Raw genomic sequence first — 14324 nt, 5'->3', positions numbered from 1 at the left:
TTTGGGAACTGGAACTGGGCCTGTGAGAGGGGGGCTTAACAGGCACAGACTTAGAAGTTTTGGCTGCTTTAGCCCTGGCAAAGGAGTTTATAGACATGGCTGCAGGAGGCCTAGCAGCACCACGTGCTGGGGTAGAAACATCCAAAGGGATGGTGTCCGATAATTCTTGTGAAACCACAGTATTAGGTAAAACTTCAGAGGCCGATTCAACAAGGGTAGAAGGGGCCTCGGTAGTAGTCAAGGATTCGGCTGAAGATTGAACCGTTTGCTCGGTTTCGGCCGAAACCGAGACACTCGCGGTTTGCTTAACCGTGGTTTCGGCCGAAACCGCGGACCGCGAGTGTCAGTCCTTTTCTTTGCGTTTCTTAACAATTTGAGTAGTCGGAGGATCCGACGGCATTATGTACGCAAAATCTGAGCCGAAAAACTGTTCAGCAAACTCCGACCGACGCCTAAGCGTTGACCGGTTGAAAGAAGCACAGGCTAAACAAGCTGCTACGTCGTGGCCTGGGCCTAAACAAGGTAAGCAGTAAGAGTGGAAATCTTTATGAGGTATTTGTTTCCCTCAAGTTAAACAGTTATTCACTTTTTCTGACATCGGCTGAGGCAAGAAAGAGTCCCCAACGGGGTACTTAGCTTTTTAGAAGTCTTCGAAGTAGTATTCGGTAGTAGTAATCTCTGGATCTGACCGACTGGCACTTGCGAACAGCTTCTGCTTCGGGCGCCACGCGACAAGAAAGACTGAGGAAAATGGCGTCGGCTGATGCCTTTATACCCGAAGAACTGCAGCTATGACGTCGGGTGAAGTGCGACACCAGCCGAGGCCAGACCCAGACTTTGGAATCCGGCCGACCGAAGGGCTGCCTGACGACAGGACAACCCATTTGTAAGGACTGCAGATGCATCCTTGAAGGACATCAAGAATGTTTGTGCCTGAAGTACTCTGTATAATCTGTCAAACTTTTTGAGGTAGGGAGTTGTCAGGCACATCGCAGGCTGTACAGAAAACCTCCTCCAAGGCTGACAGAAAGAACATCTGTAGGTACAGGAAACACCAGCTGTTACAAATCATAATACTTTTTGCTGGGATATGGGAATTTCATTTTGCTCCTACTGAAATACAACTCTCATTTCGTTAACAGTGTCAGAAAAACGTAATTCTGGAGGGAAATCTGAGAACACTTTCTTCAGAATCAGAATCTTCAGTTTGAGGATAATGAACTGAAGAATCACACTCCACCTTCCCCCTGCTCTTCTCACTGAAGATCATTGTCAGACTGACAGACAAATCGTTTTATTTTTAGAAGGTAATAAGGAACTAGGATTGAATATGTTAAAAGCAGACAGTATTCCCTTAGCACATCCCAGCAAAGTTAAAGATACAGAAGAAGAGACAGAAACCTCCGATTATTTTCTGAGAAATTCCCTGGAAAGGGACTGACCCATATCAGGAACACTTGCCCAGGATTCAGACACCTTACCTCTGCTAAGCAGTGCACCTTTCACCAGCTCAGTTTCCACAAACTGAGAAGAGTGGTTTTCCCTTTGTAAGTCAAAAACACAAGCTGCTGCAAAAATGGGATAATTAGCAGGGCATATAACATGTTACGTATCAACTATAAGAAACAAAGGAGGATACAAAAGATTATAAATTGCCTTTTTAGTCTTCCCAAAGTAACAATGGCTCCCAATTATGTGACAAAGTACAGAAGGCTTAGGATTTTTGCTTTTAAATGTTTGCATCAGTGTTGTTATACCCTGAAGGAGATATCAGGGAATTATTCCTTGGGTAAACCGCAAATCCTGGAGGGTGTGGAAAGAGAGAACTGGGAACACATTTTTGAGAATACAACAAGTTGGTATATTTAAAAAATGATCTACATAGTACTCTGTCAGAAACGGGGGAACAAATGGCTGTAACTAAGGAAATTATTTTTTTGAGCTGAGAGAATCTGAATTGCCTATGTATACCAAAGTTCAATGCAATTAGCTGCCAAAAGAGCAGTTACCAGAAAACATCGAAGCCAAATGTAAATTAAGTACTGAATATTGAAAAGGAGACAAAAGAACTAGATGTGGAATCTTTAGAAAAAGGAAGGAACAAATTACACAGAAATGAATGGAATTTATGGAAACAATACATACAGAATAATGTTCAGGAAGAGGAGGAATATTTAAGCAAAGACAGGAATTGAACAATTTTTGTAATACCAAAGTGCATAATTGTTAAAAAAAAAAAAAAAAAAAGGAGACAAGCATATATGGAATGTATAATGCATGAATATGAAACATTTCAATATGGTTTGTTTTCTTATTCATTAAAAGTATGTGCATCTGTATCTTAAGTGACAATTTAGTAAAGCAGCAGAGGACATGTTGGTCTCCTGGTCCTTGGTGGCCTCCCAAAGAGCTACACCAGAAGGACGGAGAGCAAAAGATGTATGGTCTGAGGAAGCAGTTTTGGAGACAGCACAGAAACCCACCAGCAGCTAAGGCAGTGATGGAGTCACCCAGATAACCCAAGACTTCCCAACAACTTTTGTTTTCTTGCAGATGGGTAAAATGAAGTACCGAGACCAATAATTGCGCCTTGTCCAAGTCAGGAAAATAAGCCTCACAAGTAGATAAAGGAGCCTGAGTGAGGTCAACCTGATGACAAGAAAATGAAGGTTTTGAGGTAAAATCTTCAATGAGTCCCAAAAAGCACCAAATCCTGCCCTACACGCACTTACTCTACACAAAAAGGTAGAATGTCAATAAAAATTCAGGTTGAGATAATGGTTAAGGTGTTTACCTTACAGACACAATATACAGGGTTTGATTCTTGCATGGGATAATTGACTAAGCTTAAAATGGCTCATAAGGGCAGTTAACCTAGTATTAATCTATGAACCTAAAACAGACCTACAGTTTTCCACAGAAACACTGCCTAAGTAAAAATCCCTTCAGTAACATAACAGCCACACAATAAAGCACCTCTTAGTTTAAAAGTATTATATTGACAGAAAAAAAGCTGTTGCTTTACTTTCACAGAAACATTATGTAATGGAAGCTCTTCTCCACAGGGGACTTCTGTCCAGTCTTGAAAGGATCGTTACTTGATCATCAGTTCTATGACGAAAGGCGATACTGCCAGTACAGCCACCTGGAATTTTGAAAATTATTATATATCATTGGTGAACATCAAAATGATTTATGCAAGATGTTTGTGTTACAAATGTATTAGAACTGTATGTCATGTGTATAACCAACTGTTTGTATAGAAGTATGTGTTGAAAAGGTATTTGTGGAGTGCTGTGTTTGAAATGTAACTACAGTGTGCCCTACTGGAAGAGAACAAAAATGCACTTGCACTACTGTAACTGTTTAAATGTAAATGTTTAACAGAGGAAACTGGAGGGTTAACCTCAGCCAGGAAAACTTTAGAAAAATATCTTAAAATTAAATTACTTTATAGATTATGCAATAAAAAGGCTAGCTCTCAAGTTTTCAATGCAGCTAGAGAGACAAAGTCTGTACTAGGAGCTTTCTGTATTGTCCTTGGAGTGAACTAATTGCTATTTTTAAATCATGAATGAATGCAATTGCTTTATATGACTTTCAGCATCTGCCAAATACCCGAGGAAAAGCCCTTTTCTGTATAATTTTACAGGCAGATGTTAAATACTGCCAGCTTCTAGCAATGGGGTATTTGGCCTGGGAAGCAGAAGTCAGATAAGAAATGATGTCATTCTGCAAGCTATTTGGTCCAACGGTGGGGAGTCACAAGTTCTACGATGTCTACAGAAGTAAAGCACTACAGTGGCAAGAACGTTCTAAAGCTTTTTGGCACTCAATATGCCTTTTACATGGCTCTGTATAAGCAAATGGCAGTTTGGGTGTGTGGAAGATGCCCCCAAGATTTGAAACCTGGCCAGTAATCATATCTTAGGTTCATAGGTTGGTACTAGGCTATCGGCCCTAGGGCCTATACAAGCCTAGCCATAACAATTCCCTGGCTATTTCTTCCCACACTATTTACTTCCTGGACCTCTGTCTAGCAGGGTGATTGACGTGATCCCCGGGGTGAATTTGCTTTCTCCCATCTAATCGTCAAAGTTCCTTTTGAAGAGGGCCAAAGAGGTGCTCTGCTTGACATGTATGGGCAGTCTACATAGTTAAGTTAGAATATTACCTATACAGCTCAGATTATTGCAACAGTGACCTAAATATTGAAATTCTTACTGTCAGAGATATTACTTAAATACTAAATTAAAAACTGAGAAGATAGGAAAAATAAGTAAATCTGCTCTGAACTATGACAAACTTTTAAAAATAAATAGATTCACAATTATTTTCTCAGTTATGTAGGTTATACCCAAGCTTCAGATACAACTACTGGACAGCTTTTAAATCTTGGGGGAATCTTCCACATGCCCAAACTGCCATTAGCAGTGTGGTTCACCCAGAGTCCTCCATCTATGTCATCAGTTATAGGTCACTCAGTTGTCCACCCCCCCCCCCACTCACCAAAAACTTCACCCAGTGACTCCACTTCTAGCATCCAATCAGCCCATTTGTTCCATGGGGATACAACATGACCATTCTTGGAGTATGCAAGAGTCCTACATCTTACTCATGCCTCCATGGGTGCCCATCAATTTATTTTTAGTTTTACTCTGAATTTTATCGTTTTTATAGATTTTTTTTTACAGATGTTAATGTTTGAGTCTATTAAACTAGCTTTTAACCTCCACTGTGGTAGCACAATTTTACTTCATTCACACACTGTAGTTTATACTGGTAAAAGCTGCCTTAAGAACTCCAAGGTGTGTGTTACTTTGTTTAACATCGAGAAATGGGTGGTAAAATGTAGGACAGATGGCTGGCTGGGTGAAGCAACCTACTCTATCCAGGTGGAGCACAAACCTCTGAGCAGTTCACCAACCTCCTCAATTGCTGCCCACTGAGTAGTCCTCTGATCATAGATGCAAGTGCACTACAACAGTACGGGATCTGTAGTATGATTACTCAACAGGAGTGCTAGGCATTTCACTGGTAAAGTATCATCCACATGGTGGGCCTCGGCCATCCCCTTCCCACTATGATGGAGCAAATGGGCAGCAGCTGTTCATTACCATCATCCTCCATGGGCAGCTCCCAAGCCACTAGTCGAACTCTGGTCACCTGCAGCCCAGTCAGTGCTTTATCCCTTCCATGGCACTGAGCTGGAAGCCAAAAAGTTCTATTTAAATGAAACAAAAACATTATATCAGAAGTTGTATGGTAAGAAAATTAAGCCCCAACATTAAGTGTGATCAGACATAATATAACAAAGCAATTGCTATCAAAATCGACATACAACAGGGCAACAGTACTGCCAAGCACCACCAGGGAGCAAGTATGCACAGAATAGAAGACTGAACTTGTCATATGCAAAGGTGAAGAACTGTGCTACACAATATGAGACAGACATTAAGGTCTGTTTCCAAAAGGTAAAATGTCAAAAAAGAATAAAGCTAAATTTTCAGAGACACTTATTAAGGCACTGGATAGAGGTAAAAGGAATGTGTGCAAAATTAGCTAAAAAGAGTAGTATAAAACAAAAATGACAAGGCTAATTCCAATGACAATTGTTCTAGGATCTTGGAAGAGGTATTTGAAAATAAGCGTACAGAATGTGCTAAAACACATCACTTCATTCCATAATTGGAGACTCTACTACTGAAAATGAGTTCAAAATCATTTGCATTCAGGCCTCCTATCTACAATCTGCAAGTCTTCAAGCAGCAAGAAAACAGAGCCGGCTCACTTTTTCAAGAAAGTGGTAACAGACAAATCACTGTCACCACCATCTCTACAGTAGGCTGGATATGGGCAGTAGATCTGTAACAAAGGACTCGTAGCGATTTTAGAAGGAGCACACTCCAAACCATAGACTAATAACGTCCATCACTTAGAACTGGTGAGTATGAAATCATAAGGAGGAGCAAACACACACAAGAGCCACAGATGCCTGGAGCCATGAGCTGCCCAATGAGGTGTGTGGTAGTGGTTCCTTTTGGGGAATGTGCACTTTCATCCTATCAACAAGCACTTCTCCAGAATTTCCTACTACGTATGCTTACAATAACTTCCAGAGATGCACTACAAATCCTCAAAAATGAAAGTTACATACTTACCATAACAAAATATCTTATCATTCCAGTCTGTCCAACACGACAACCTCCCTTATTATGTCTCTCAGAGAACTTTTGTCCCAAGTCAAAGGCAGGGATCTCAGTTTAAAGTCTCATCCAAAGGACAACACACTCGAGTGTCAAACTCGATCAGAGTTAATCAAGAAGGGTCATGGCATTATGGGACAAAGATCTGGAAGGGTTTGAGGCTGAAACACTAAACAGGCCAGGCTGGTTCTAAGCAGGGGCTCAAGGACCCAAATGTCGGATCAGATAAACTGAATGAACAGGATCTACAGACCTCGTTTTCAAAGTTGCCTGGCAACTGTAACTCATACTCAACAGGTTAAGTACGGTTATGATCAAAACGCATGTACATGAGCCTATAATGTTAGAAGCACTAGTGAACAAAATAAAAGTAAAAAAAAAGTTATGTTTTTTTTTTCTCAATTGTAGTTTTGCATCCCTCACACCCCACCTATTACTCTCACTCTGATTTATTCTCACTGAGGTCACTACACCTCTGAAAAGCAATGCTAACTGTACTCTTTCTCCAGGAGTCAGTGAACTCGAAGTTAAACAAAATAACGTTCAAGCCTCATCATCTCACTGCTTAGTGAAGCAAGCAACAGCCCATGAGCAACTGCCATCTCAAGCAATTACATTGGAGCAATACACGAGCAATCTCACAATAAGCAACTGACAGTAAACAGACAAGTACAAATGTTCACATATAGTTTCTATTATCTCCACCCAAAGCCTGCAAACAATGCAGTCAGCACCTGTCCACAGGTCCACTAGGAGGTGAAGGTGGTGGCACAATGAACTATTCACATCGTACAACATGGGAGAAAACTGTTTGCTTTTCACAGTCCTTCACTCTCAACATTCTGAGTTCAGTCCTGAAGTAACAGGCCAGACCAATATGCAATACATCTACACACAACTCTCAGATATTTTTGGGAGCTGTACTTGAGGATGGAAACACCACATTAAATATCCATATCCAATGTTTGTAATATTCTCCAAATGTTTACTTGGTTAGAACAGACTTCTGTAGTATACAGGGAGTTGCTAAGATGTATATTTGAGGAAAATACTTTCAAGTCTTAAATGTTATTAAATGCAAGCTAAGTCACTTCTGTGTGTGTGTGTGTGTGTTTGGGTATTAAGTAGTCAGGTTACTGAACATTTAAGATCAGATTAAGTTATACAGGGTCTGAAATACTGAGTACAGCTGTATCATTTTTATAAACTACTTTCTTCTGCAATTTAAACCTAATAAATGTTGCTATACTTACATCTTCATCTTGAGAAGGGTGTATTGTGTCAATTAGCTTCTGCACAATTTTCTCCTCATTTAGCCACTGCAAAAAAAAAAAAAAAAGCAAAGCAATGAACAAGATGTAGTCAAACAAAAAAGTTCTCATCTCTAACATACTCCACAGACTGGTAGGGTTGGGGTGCAGAAAAAAAGACCAGTACAAGTCTTACACCTTTCAAGCTTCCCATTTCAAAGAATATTTCAAAAGTGAGACAAACTGCACACTAATGTAGATGCATGCTAAGTAAACCTTCAGAATTTCTTTCATTTCTAATGTAAAATGTACAGCAAATGCAACATTATACAAAGAATACAAAATTCAGCTATAAGAGCAAGTTGCCATAAAGAACATCAAATCCTCCTATAGACACTTGACAGAATATGTTCTCTTTTGGGTAAGGTCGATTCAAAACTCTATTAGAGTAGAAACCAAGCAGTTTGCTCCTTGCCAAAAAAAAGTGTCTCCCTCAAGCACTGCGATGCTACTACAATGACATTTGAAGTTTTACACTTTCTAGTTAAGTTGTATTTACATTAAAGTACATTTATTTCTTTACTCGTTCTTTGTTAACATAGTCCCACTAGACTAGCAATCTCTCTTCATGGAGAAATAATGTGGTATTTCTACTACAAGGAGAAATTTGACCAGGGCTTTGGTGGACTTCCCCTCCTCTTTTTGATAGATGTTATGAGCTCTTTTACACCCACCTAAGCCTAGCACTAACTCAAGCAGATTTAAAGTCTCATCCAAAGGACAACACACTCATGAGTGCAGCATCTCAGTGTCAGCATTCTAATCACCTGCAGTGGGAATAGAACCCACAGCCTTCAGGTGATCCAGCACCAAAGTAGTGTGCGTTACCTCATGTGCCAATGACACAGAGGGCCAAGAGGCGGAGGGGACAAGAGAGCCAAGTAGGGGGGGTGTGGCGCAGGACAAGAAAGCCGTGGTACCACAACAGAGGACAAGAGTACCAAATAGAGGGGTCTGAGGGGGCAAGAGGGACAAGCAGGAGGAACCACTGAGGTCATCAGTGGGGTGAAGCACAAAGCCTGCTGCAACATTTCTTCATGGGGGGGGGGGTCTGTAGGCCAAGATCCCCACTGTATCATGAGTTCCAAAATTTCCCCATGTTTAGGATCACTGGGCAGGAATACCTGGGAAAGCTCCCCCTCTAGGTCTGCATCTGGGGTAAGAGACACTGCAAGTAACTGTTTCTTCTTATGCATCCTCTTCCTAGGATTGTTTGGTGAGGACCAAGCTACAGGGGGTGGGGGTGTAATATGCACCACAAACTGTTCTTTGTGGTAGCTTTCAACTTCCCTATTTCAGTGGGAGGAAGATTTTGGGAATAAAGCACCATGATGGGAGGTATCTATTGATGGATTTTTAAATGAAGCAGGAAAAGCTCTGGTATTAACTTCCCTTTCAGAGCAAGGATGGTAAGAAACCTTGTCACAACTTCAACTAGTTTTTAAATTAATGACAGACTTTCCGGGGCTGCTATTTTCCTTGCACAAGGAAAAAGCCAAGGTAAGCACTCCAATCTGTTAGCAAAGTATCCAGGATATAAAACACTGTGAAATGTATGGATGCTGGAAAAAAAATCCCAAACTGAGAATCCAGGGAGGAGAATTCCAGTTAGTAGTCATATGTAACTAGGCCTGAGCTCTCTCTCTCATACATCGCTGAATTAAGCACTGATATGCAGATTAACAAAAGTGGCTCTGCAATATCAGGCAAGGTATCTACACAGAAAAAGTCAAACCAGATGTCAGAAAATAAATGACTAAATAAATACCTGAAAACCCACAAGGTGGAAGGCAGACTCCATCACACTAGTCAGCATCTCTAAAGAAAACAGCACTGACGCAACCAAAGCAAGCTTACTTTAGGTTTTATAATATCATAGCTTGCAAGGATAGGAGAAAAAAAAACTACAGGTGAAAAGCAGCATCAATTGTCACTAGAATTGTAAATTTTTCATACCAACAACAGAACCCTCTCAATTTGAAGATAAGCTGCCCAATACTTGTCCCACAAAGGAAGGAAAAGACAGTGCTAGAAGAGTCTATTTCAAATTTCTACACTGATTCTCCATCGTTTCACTTTCAACTCATTGTATTCCTCTAAAAAGAAAGAAAAGTTGTGTAAAATCTTACTATAACCATAGATGTCCCTCTCTTCCATGCTGCAGTATTCAACATATGGGTTTACTCCTCTTGCTTTGCGAATGTCCGGTCAGTATACAAAAGTTTTCAGTCCCTGTATTGTGCATGGGACATCTGACATGATGGAACGTGGGCCATAAACTTGATGTCTGCAAGCACCAGCCCTCAGAACTGTAAGACCCAGTTGGGCCAATCCTAGTAAGGGCAATGCCAGTCCTTTGGCACCCAGAAAAGGAAATGCAACCTAAGAAGAGGGGAAGGATGGGTGGGAAGGAATACTGCAACATGGAAGAGGACATTTATGGTTATGGTAAGATTTTACACAACTTTTCTATGTCCTTTTCCCATGTTGCAGTACTCAACATATGGATGAGTGCCAAATCTCACTGTCAAGGAGAGGGTGGTGGTTTAGAGGCAGTTTCCAGGAATCCGTGAAAGATAGCCCTGGCAAAACCCACCCTGGCAGTATTCAACATATGGATGAGTGCAAAATCTCACTGTCAAGGAGAGGGTGGTGATTTAGAGGTGGTTTCCAGGAATCCGTGAAGGATAGCCCTGGCAAAACCCACCCTGGCCTTGGAAATGTGGTCTAACATAGTGTTTGGTGAAGGTATGCATTGATGACAAAGTGGCTGCTTCAAGAATAGTAGAGGTATCCAGACCTTTGAAGAAGGCGCCTGAGGAAGCCATAGCCTTGGCGGAGTGCACTTTGACAGTGCCTTGGAGGAATTTACCATGGTATTTGTAGCAGAAGGTGATGACTTTGGAATCCAGGCAGAGATAGCTTGTTTGGTTCCTGTCTTCCCCAGGGCTCAGGGATGGAAGGAGACAAAGAGGTGATCAGCCTGTCTGATGGGCTTCGTTTTATGCAGGTAAAACCGGAGTTGTCTATGAACATCCAGGGAGTGAATTACTCTCTCACTGCCCCCCTGTGGGGTAGGGAAGAAGGAAGGTAGGTAGGTAGGTGGATGGCTTGATTCAGGGATAGGTCATTCAACACCAGAGGCATGAATGAATGGTTAGTTTTAAGAGTAACTCTGTCATTGTGGAAAACTAGGAAAGGTGGGGTATTCATGAGGGCTGCAGCTCTGATACTCTTCTGGCTGAGGTCAAGGCCACGAGTAGCACAGTTTTCCATGTACAAAATTTTAAGAAGGCTTTGTGTGATGGCTCAAATGGAGGGAGTGTGAGTTCTTCTAAAACACAGCTAATGTCCCGTGCGGGTGGGGATGGTTTCTGGGGCGGACCTCAGGAGAAGAATCCCTTTGAGAAACAGCTTAGCTGGCAGTCTGGATGCTAGAGGGAGTTCCAAGGGAAGGCATGCTGAAATAGCAGACAAGTAGGCTTTAATGGAGGAATTGTAAAGGTGTCTGAAGGGGATCAGAATCCTTTCAGCCACAGGGTGAGGTGCAGTAACTGCCACTGTGGGTGTAGTTGGGATCCCTTGTGTTGTGTGAAAAGGTCTTGAAGGAGAGTAGGGGTGGTGGTTTGTGATGGTTCTGCTGAGATGGTCTGCCTGAGAGTTCTGTAGAGAGGGAATGTAGACTGCCTGCAGGGTCACCCCTGTGAGGTGGCCAATTCCCATACCAGGAGAGAGAGCCTGCAAAGTAAGTAGGACTTGGTCCCTCCCTGTTTGTTGAGGTACCACAGGACTTTGGCATTGTCTGTGAACATTTTTAGTGGGCTTTTCTAAAGATATGGTTGGAAGGCTTGGTGGGCCAGGAGGATTGCCCTCATCTCTGAAACATTGATGCATTTTTGATTTTCTGGCTCTGGCCATAGACCCTGCACTGTATGATGACCCAGAGTTGCTCCCCAGCCTAAGTCTGAGACATCTGTGTGGGTAGGGGTGGTTGGAGGTGAAGACCTGGATTGAGGGTCACCTGTGTTCACCACCACTGGATTTCTAGTTTGAGGCATGGTAGGAGGGGAACCCTGTAATCCAAGGGGTAGGAGTGTTCTGTCCAGACTGACCGAAGGTACCACTGCAGCTTTCTCATATGACGTCTTGCTAATGGTACCACGGGGATAAGTCTCTGCCACATAGCCCAGGAGCCTGAGCTACTGCATTGCAGTCAATTCTGTTGAGTGAAAGACCATAAGTAGGTATTCTGTCAAATTTCCCACCTTTTGTGGGAGAAAGTAGGCTTTCAGGACATCTGATCGAATTCTGCACCCAAGAAGACAATGTCGTGAGTAGGCTCTAGGTGGGATTTTGGGTAATTTATCTGGAATCCCAGAGACTGTAGAAGGGATACAACCAGGCATATATGTTACAGAAGGGTCTCCTTGTTGCCTGCCTGTAACAGCAGGAAGTCCAAATAAGGAAATAGCTGGAATCCTTTTGTCCTGCAGAAGGCAATCACTGGAACCAAACATTTGATGAAAACCCTGGGTGCAGTAGAAAGCCCAAAGGGCAAGGCAGAGAACTGAAAGTGAGAAGTGCCTACCAAGAACCACATGCATTTCTAGAAGGTGAGCATTATGGGGATGTGGAGATAGGCATCCTTTGTATCTTAGGTGGCAACAAGCCCCTGAGGAATTAGAAGAGGAAAACGTGTTTGGTAGGCTCAACATCATGAAGGTTGGAACCTTTAAGAATAGGTTGAGATATGAGAGAGATCTAGTATTGATCTCCAAGGACCATCTTTTCTTGGTACCAGGAAAATCATGGAGTATAAACCTCTTCATTTTGCTGCAGGGGGGGGTTGTGGTTCTATGGTGCCTTGAACCATCAGTGCCTGAAGTACTGGCTGCAGGTGTAGTAGCTGTTTCTGAGGTTGTGGGATGCTTTTCCGCTTTAGGAGCAATAGTCAGGTCATGAAATACCCATTTTGAAGGATTGAAAGGACCCATTTGTCTGAGGTGATGGATGTCCACAAAGGGAGACAATGAGAGTGGTAAATCGACAGAGGGAGCAAGGGAAGAGGCAGTGGTTGTACGTCTGGCAGATAGTCAAATGCTACCTGCCCTGTCTTGAAAGGACAGCCTCTGGCTAGAGGTAGGTATAGCTCTAGCTGGATTTCTGGTAGATTTTCTTGGCCTAGAGGGAGCAGTAGGGTGAGAATGTTTTCTAATGAATTGTGTTTCAGCTGGGAAGTTTCTTTGAAATTTAGGAATAGGGGAGACTAGCAGGTGTTTCAAATCTGGATTTATATCGCCTATTATTGAAGTGACAAACAAATCAGCCACTTTTGCACCAAATTAGGCTGTGTTGTCCAGGGGGACATCAATCAGCTTTGCTCTGAAATCAGGAAGGGGCTGGAGGCGCAGCCACGAGTATCTTCTTAAGGCTTCTACTGATGAACTTGCTGAGGCTTCAGCAGCATTATAGCTGCACTTTAAGTGCCTGGTTACCTGGGAGGTGAGAGGCAGAAGGGAAGACAATGAAGCTTTGGCAGCACAATCTGGTGCATCAGCCAACTCCTTGGAGACTTTGTTTATGAGTGATAAGGCATTATTAGCCATATGTGTCTGGTAGGTAGTAGTCCTGAAGGACAAGGAGGCAGAGGTGTAGATTTTCTTACCTAGCCACTCTATGGTTTTGCTTTGTCAGCAGGCAGGATAGTGGTGGTGGGTAGAAGTTCAGATGCCTTATTTGTGGAAATGGTGGCAGGGTCTGCTGGGGAACACTTAAGGAGGTACTTAGCAGTCTCAGGAACTTTGTAAAGTCTATCAGTCCTGCGCAGGGCAGGTGACTGAGTCAGGATTTAAGGATGCTGAGGAGAAGGCATCCAGGAAGGCAGGCAGAATTGGGGGAAACAGCAGACAGGATTGGGGAGTCCATCTGAATGAGGTCATATCTTTTTTGGAACTCTGTCATTTCAGAGGACTCCCACTTGAAATGCTCTCATCTTGGAGATGGTTTCCCCAAAAGTCAAATCCTCAGCTGGGTTGTCAGGATCAACAGATTCTTCCTCTGGGTAACCATACCCCAAGGGAGAAGAAAGCTGTGAAGTGTAGGAAAGTGAATCTTCAGGTTAAGAGTCAGAGAGATGATCATCTTCCCTCATGGCTGGGTCTCTGGTATGAAGCCTTGGACTCAAAACAGGAGGAGGGATGTTAGTAGTCCCTGCAGGTAGGACGCAAGGCCATGAAGGCACTAAACAGCCTTTGGCTGAAAGGCTGCCAGTCGGGCATGCTTTCAGTGGGAGTAGAAATGTGCTTTGTTTTTTCCTTTTTAAGTGGCCTGGTGGGCGTCTGAAGGGAGGAAGGCCTGGAGTCTGTAAGGAACTGAAGGCATCCAATGGAAAAACAGAAAGTGCTGCTTCCCCCCGGCATTGGAAACTGATGCCGGTAAAGCCTCTATGGACATGACCTCCACGTGGGACTTTGCGGCTTTCCTGGAGGTACCTGCTACAGCCGGGGAGGCGGAGCCTGATTCTTCTACCAGACCGATGTCGGCCACAGGCTGAGGGCCGGACGCTAGAGGCGCGGCAGACGTTGTAGGCTGTATAGTCTTGGCTTTCTTTTTCGGTGGTTCTGTAGGTACGTTGGAGGAGCTCTCCATCCCTAAACTATTTGTTTAACTTTTGATTTTCTAAATACAAGTTAAGCATATGCAGACAGTTGGGCAATGTCCTGGGCACGAACACTTGACAAATGGAGCAGGCCTTGCAATCGTGCAACTGTCCCAAACAAAAAAGGCACTGACCATGGGTGTTTTTGTG

The 14324-nt window shown here is 42.9% G+C and overlaps 1 protein-coding gene across 1 annotated transcript in view; it reads right to left on the bottom strand.

Moving 5' to 3' along the window:
- Nucleotides 1-14324, bottom strand: part of PPP6R3 (protein phosphatase 6 regulatory subunit 3) — a 3115682-nt gene that overhangs the window by 2424474 nt on the left and 676884 nt on the right. Inside the window, exon 6 of the mRNA XM_044065977.1 lies at nt 7460-7525. Within this exon, the coding sequence (XP_043921912.1) occupies nt 7460-7525 (66 nt within the window). The remainder of the gene's footprint in view (nt 1-7459; nt 7526-14324) is intronic.

Source organism: Protopterus annectens, chromosome 3.part0 (genome assembly GCF_019279795.1).
Source record: "Protopterus annectens isolate FY-2018-M chromosome 3.part0, PAN1.0, whole genome shotgun sequence".
NCBI lineage: Eukaryota > Metazoa > Chordata > Ceratodontiformes > Protopteridae > Protopterus > Protopterus annectens.
The sequence above is the reverse complement of the archived record's forward strand: the minus strand, read 5'-3'. Positions and strand labels throughout refer to the sequence as shown.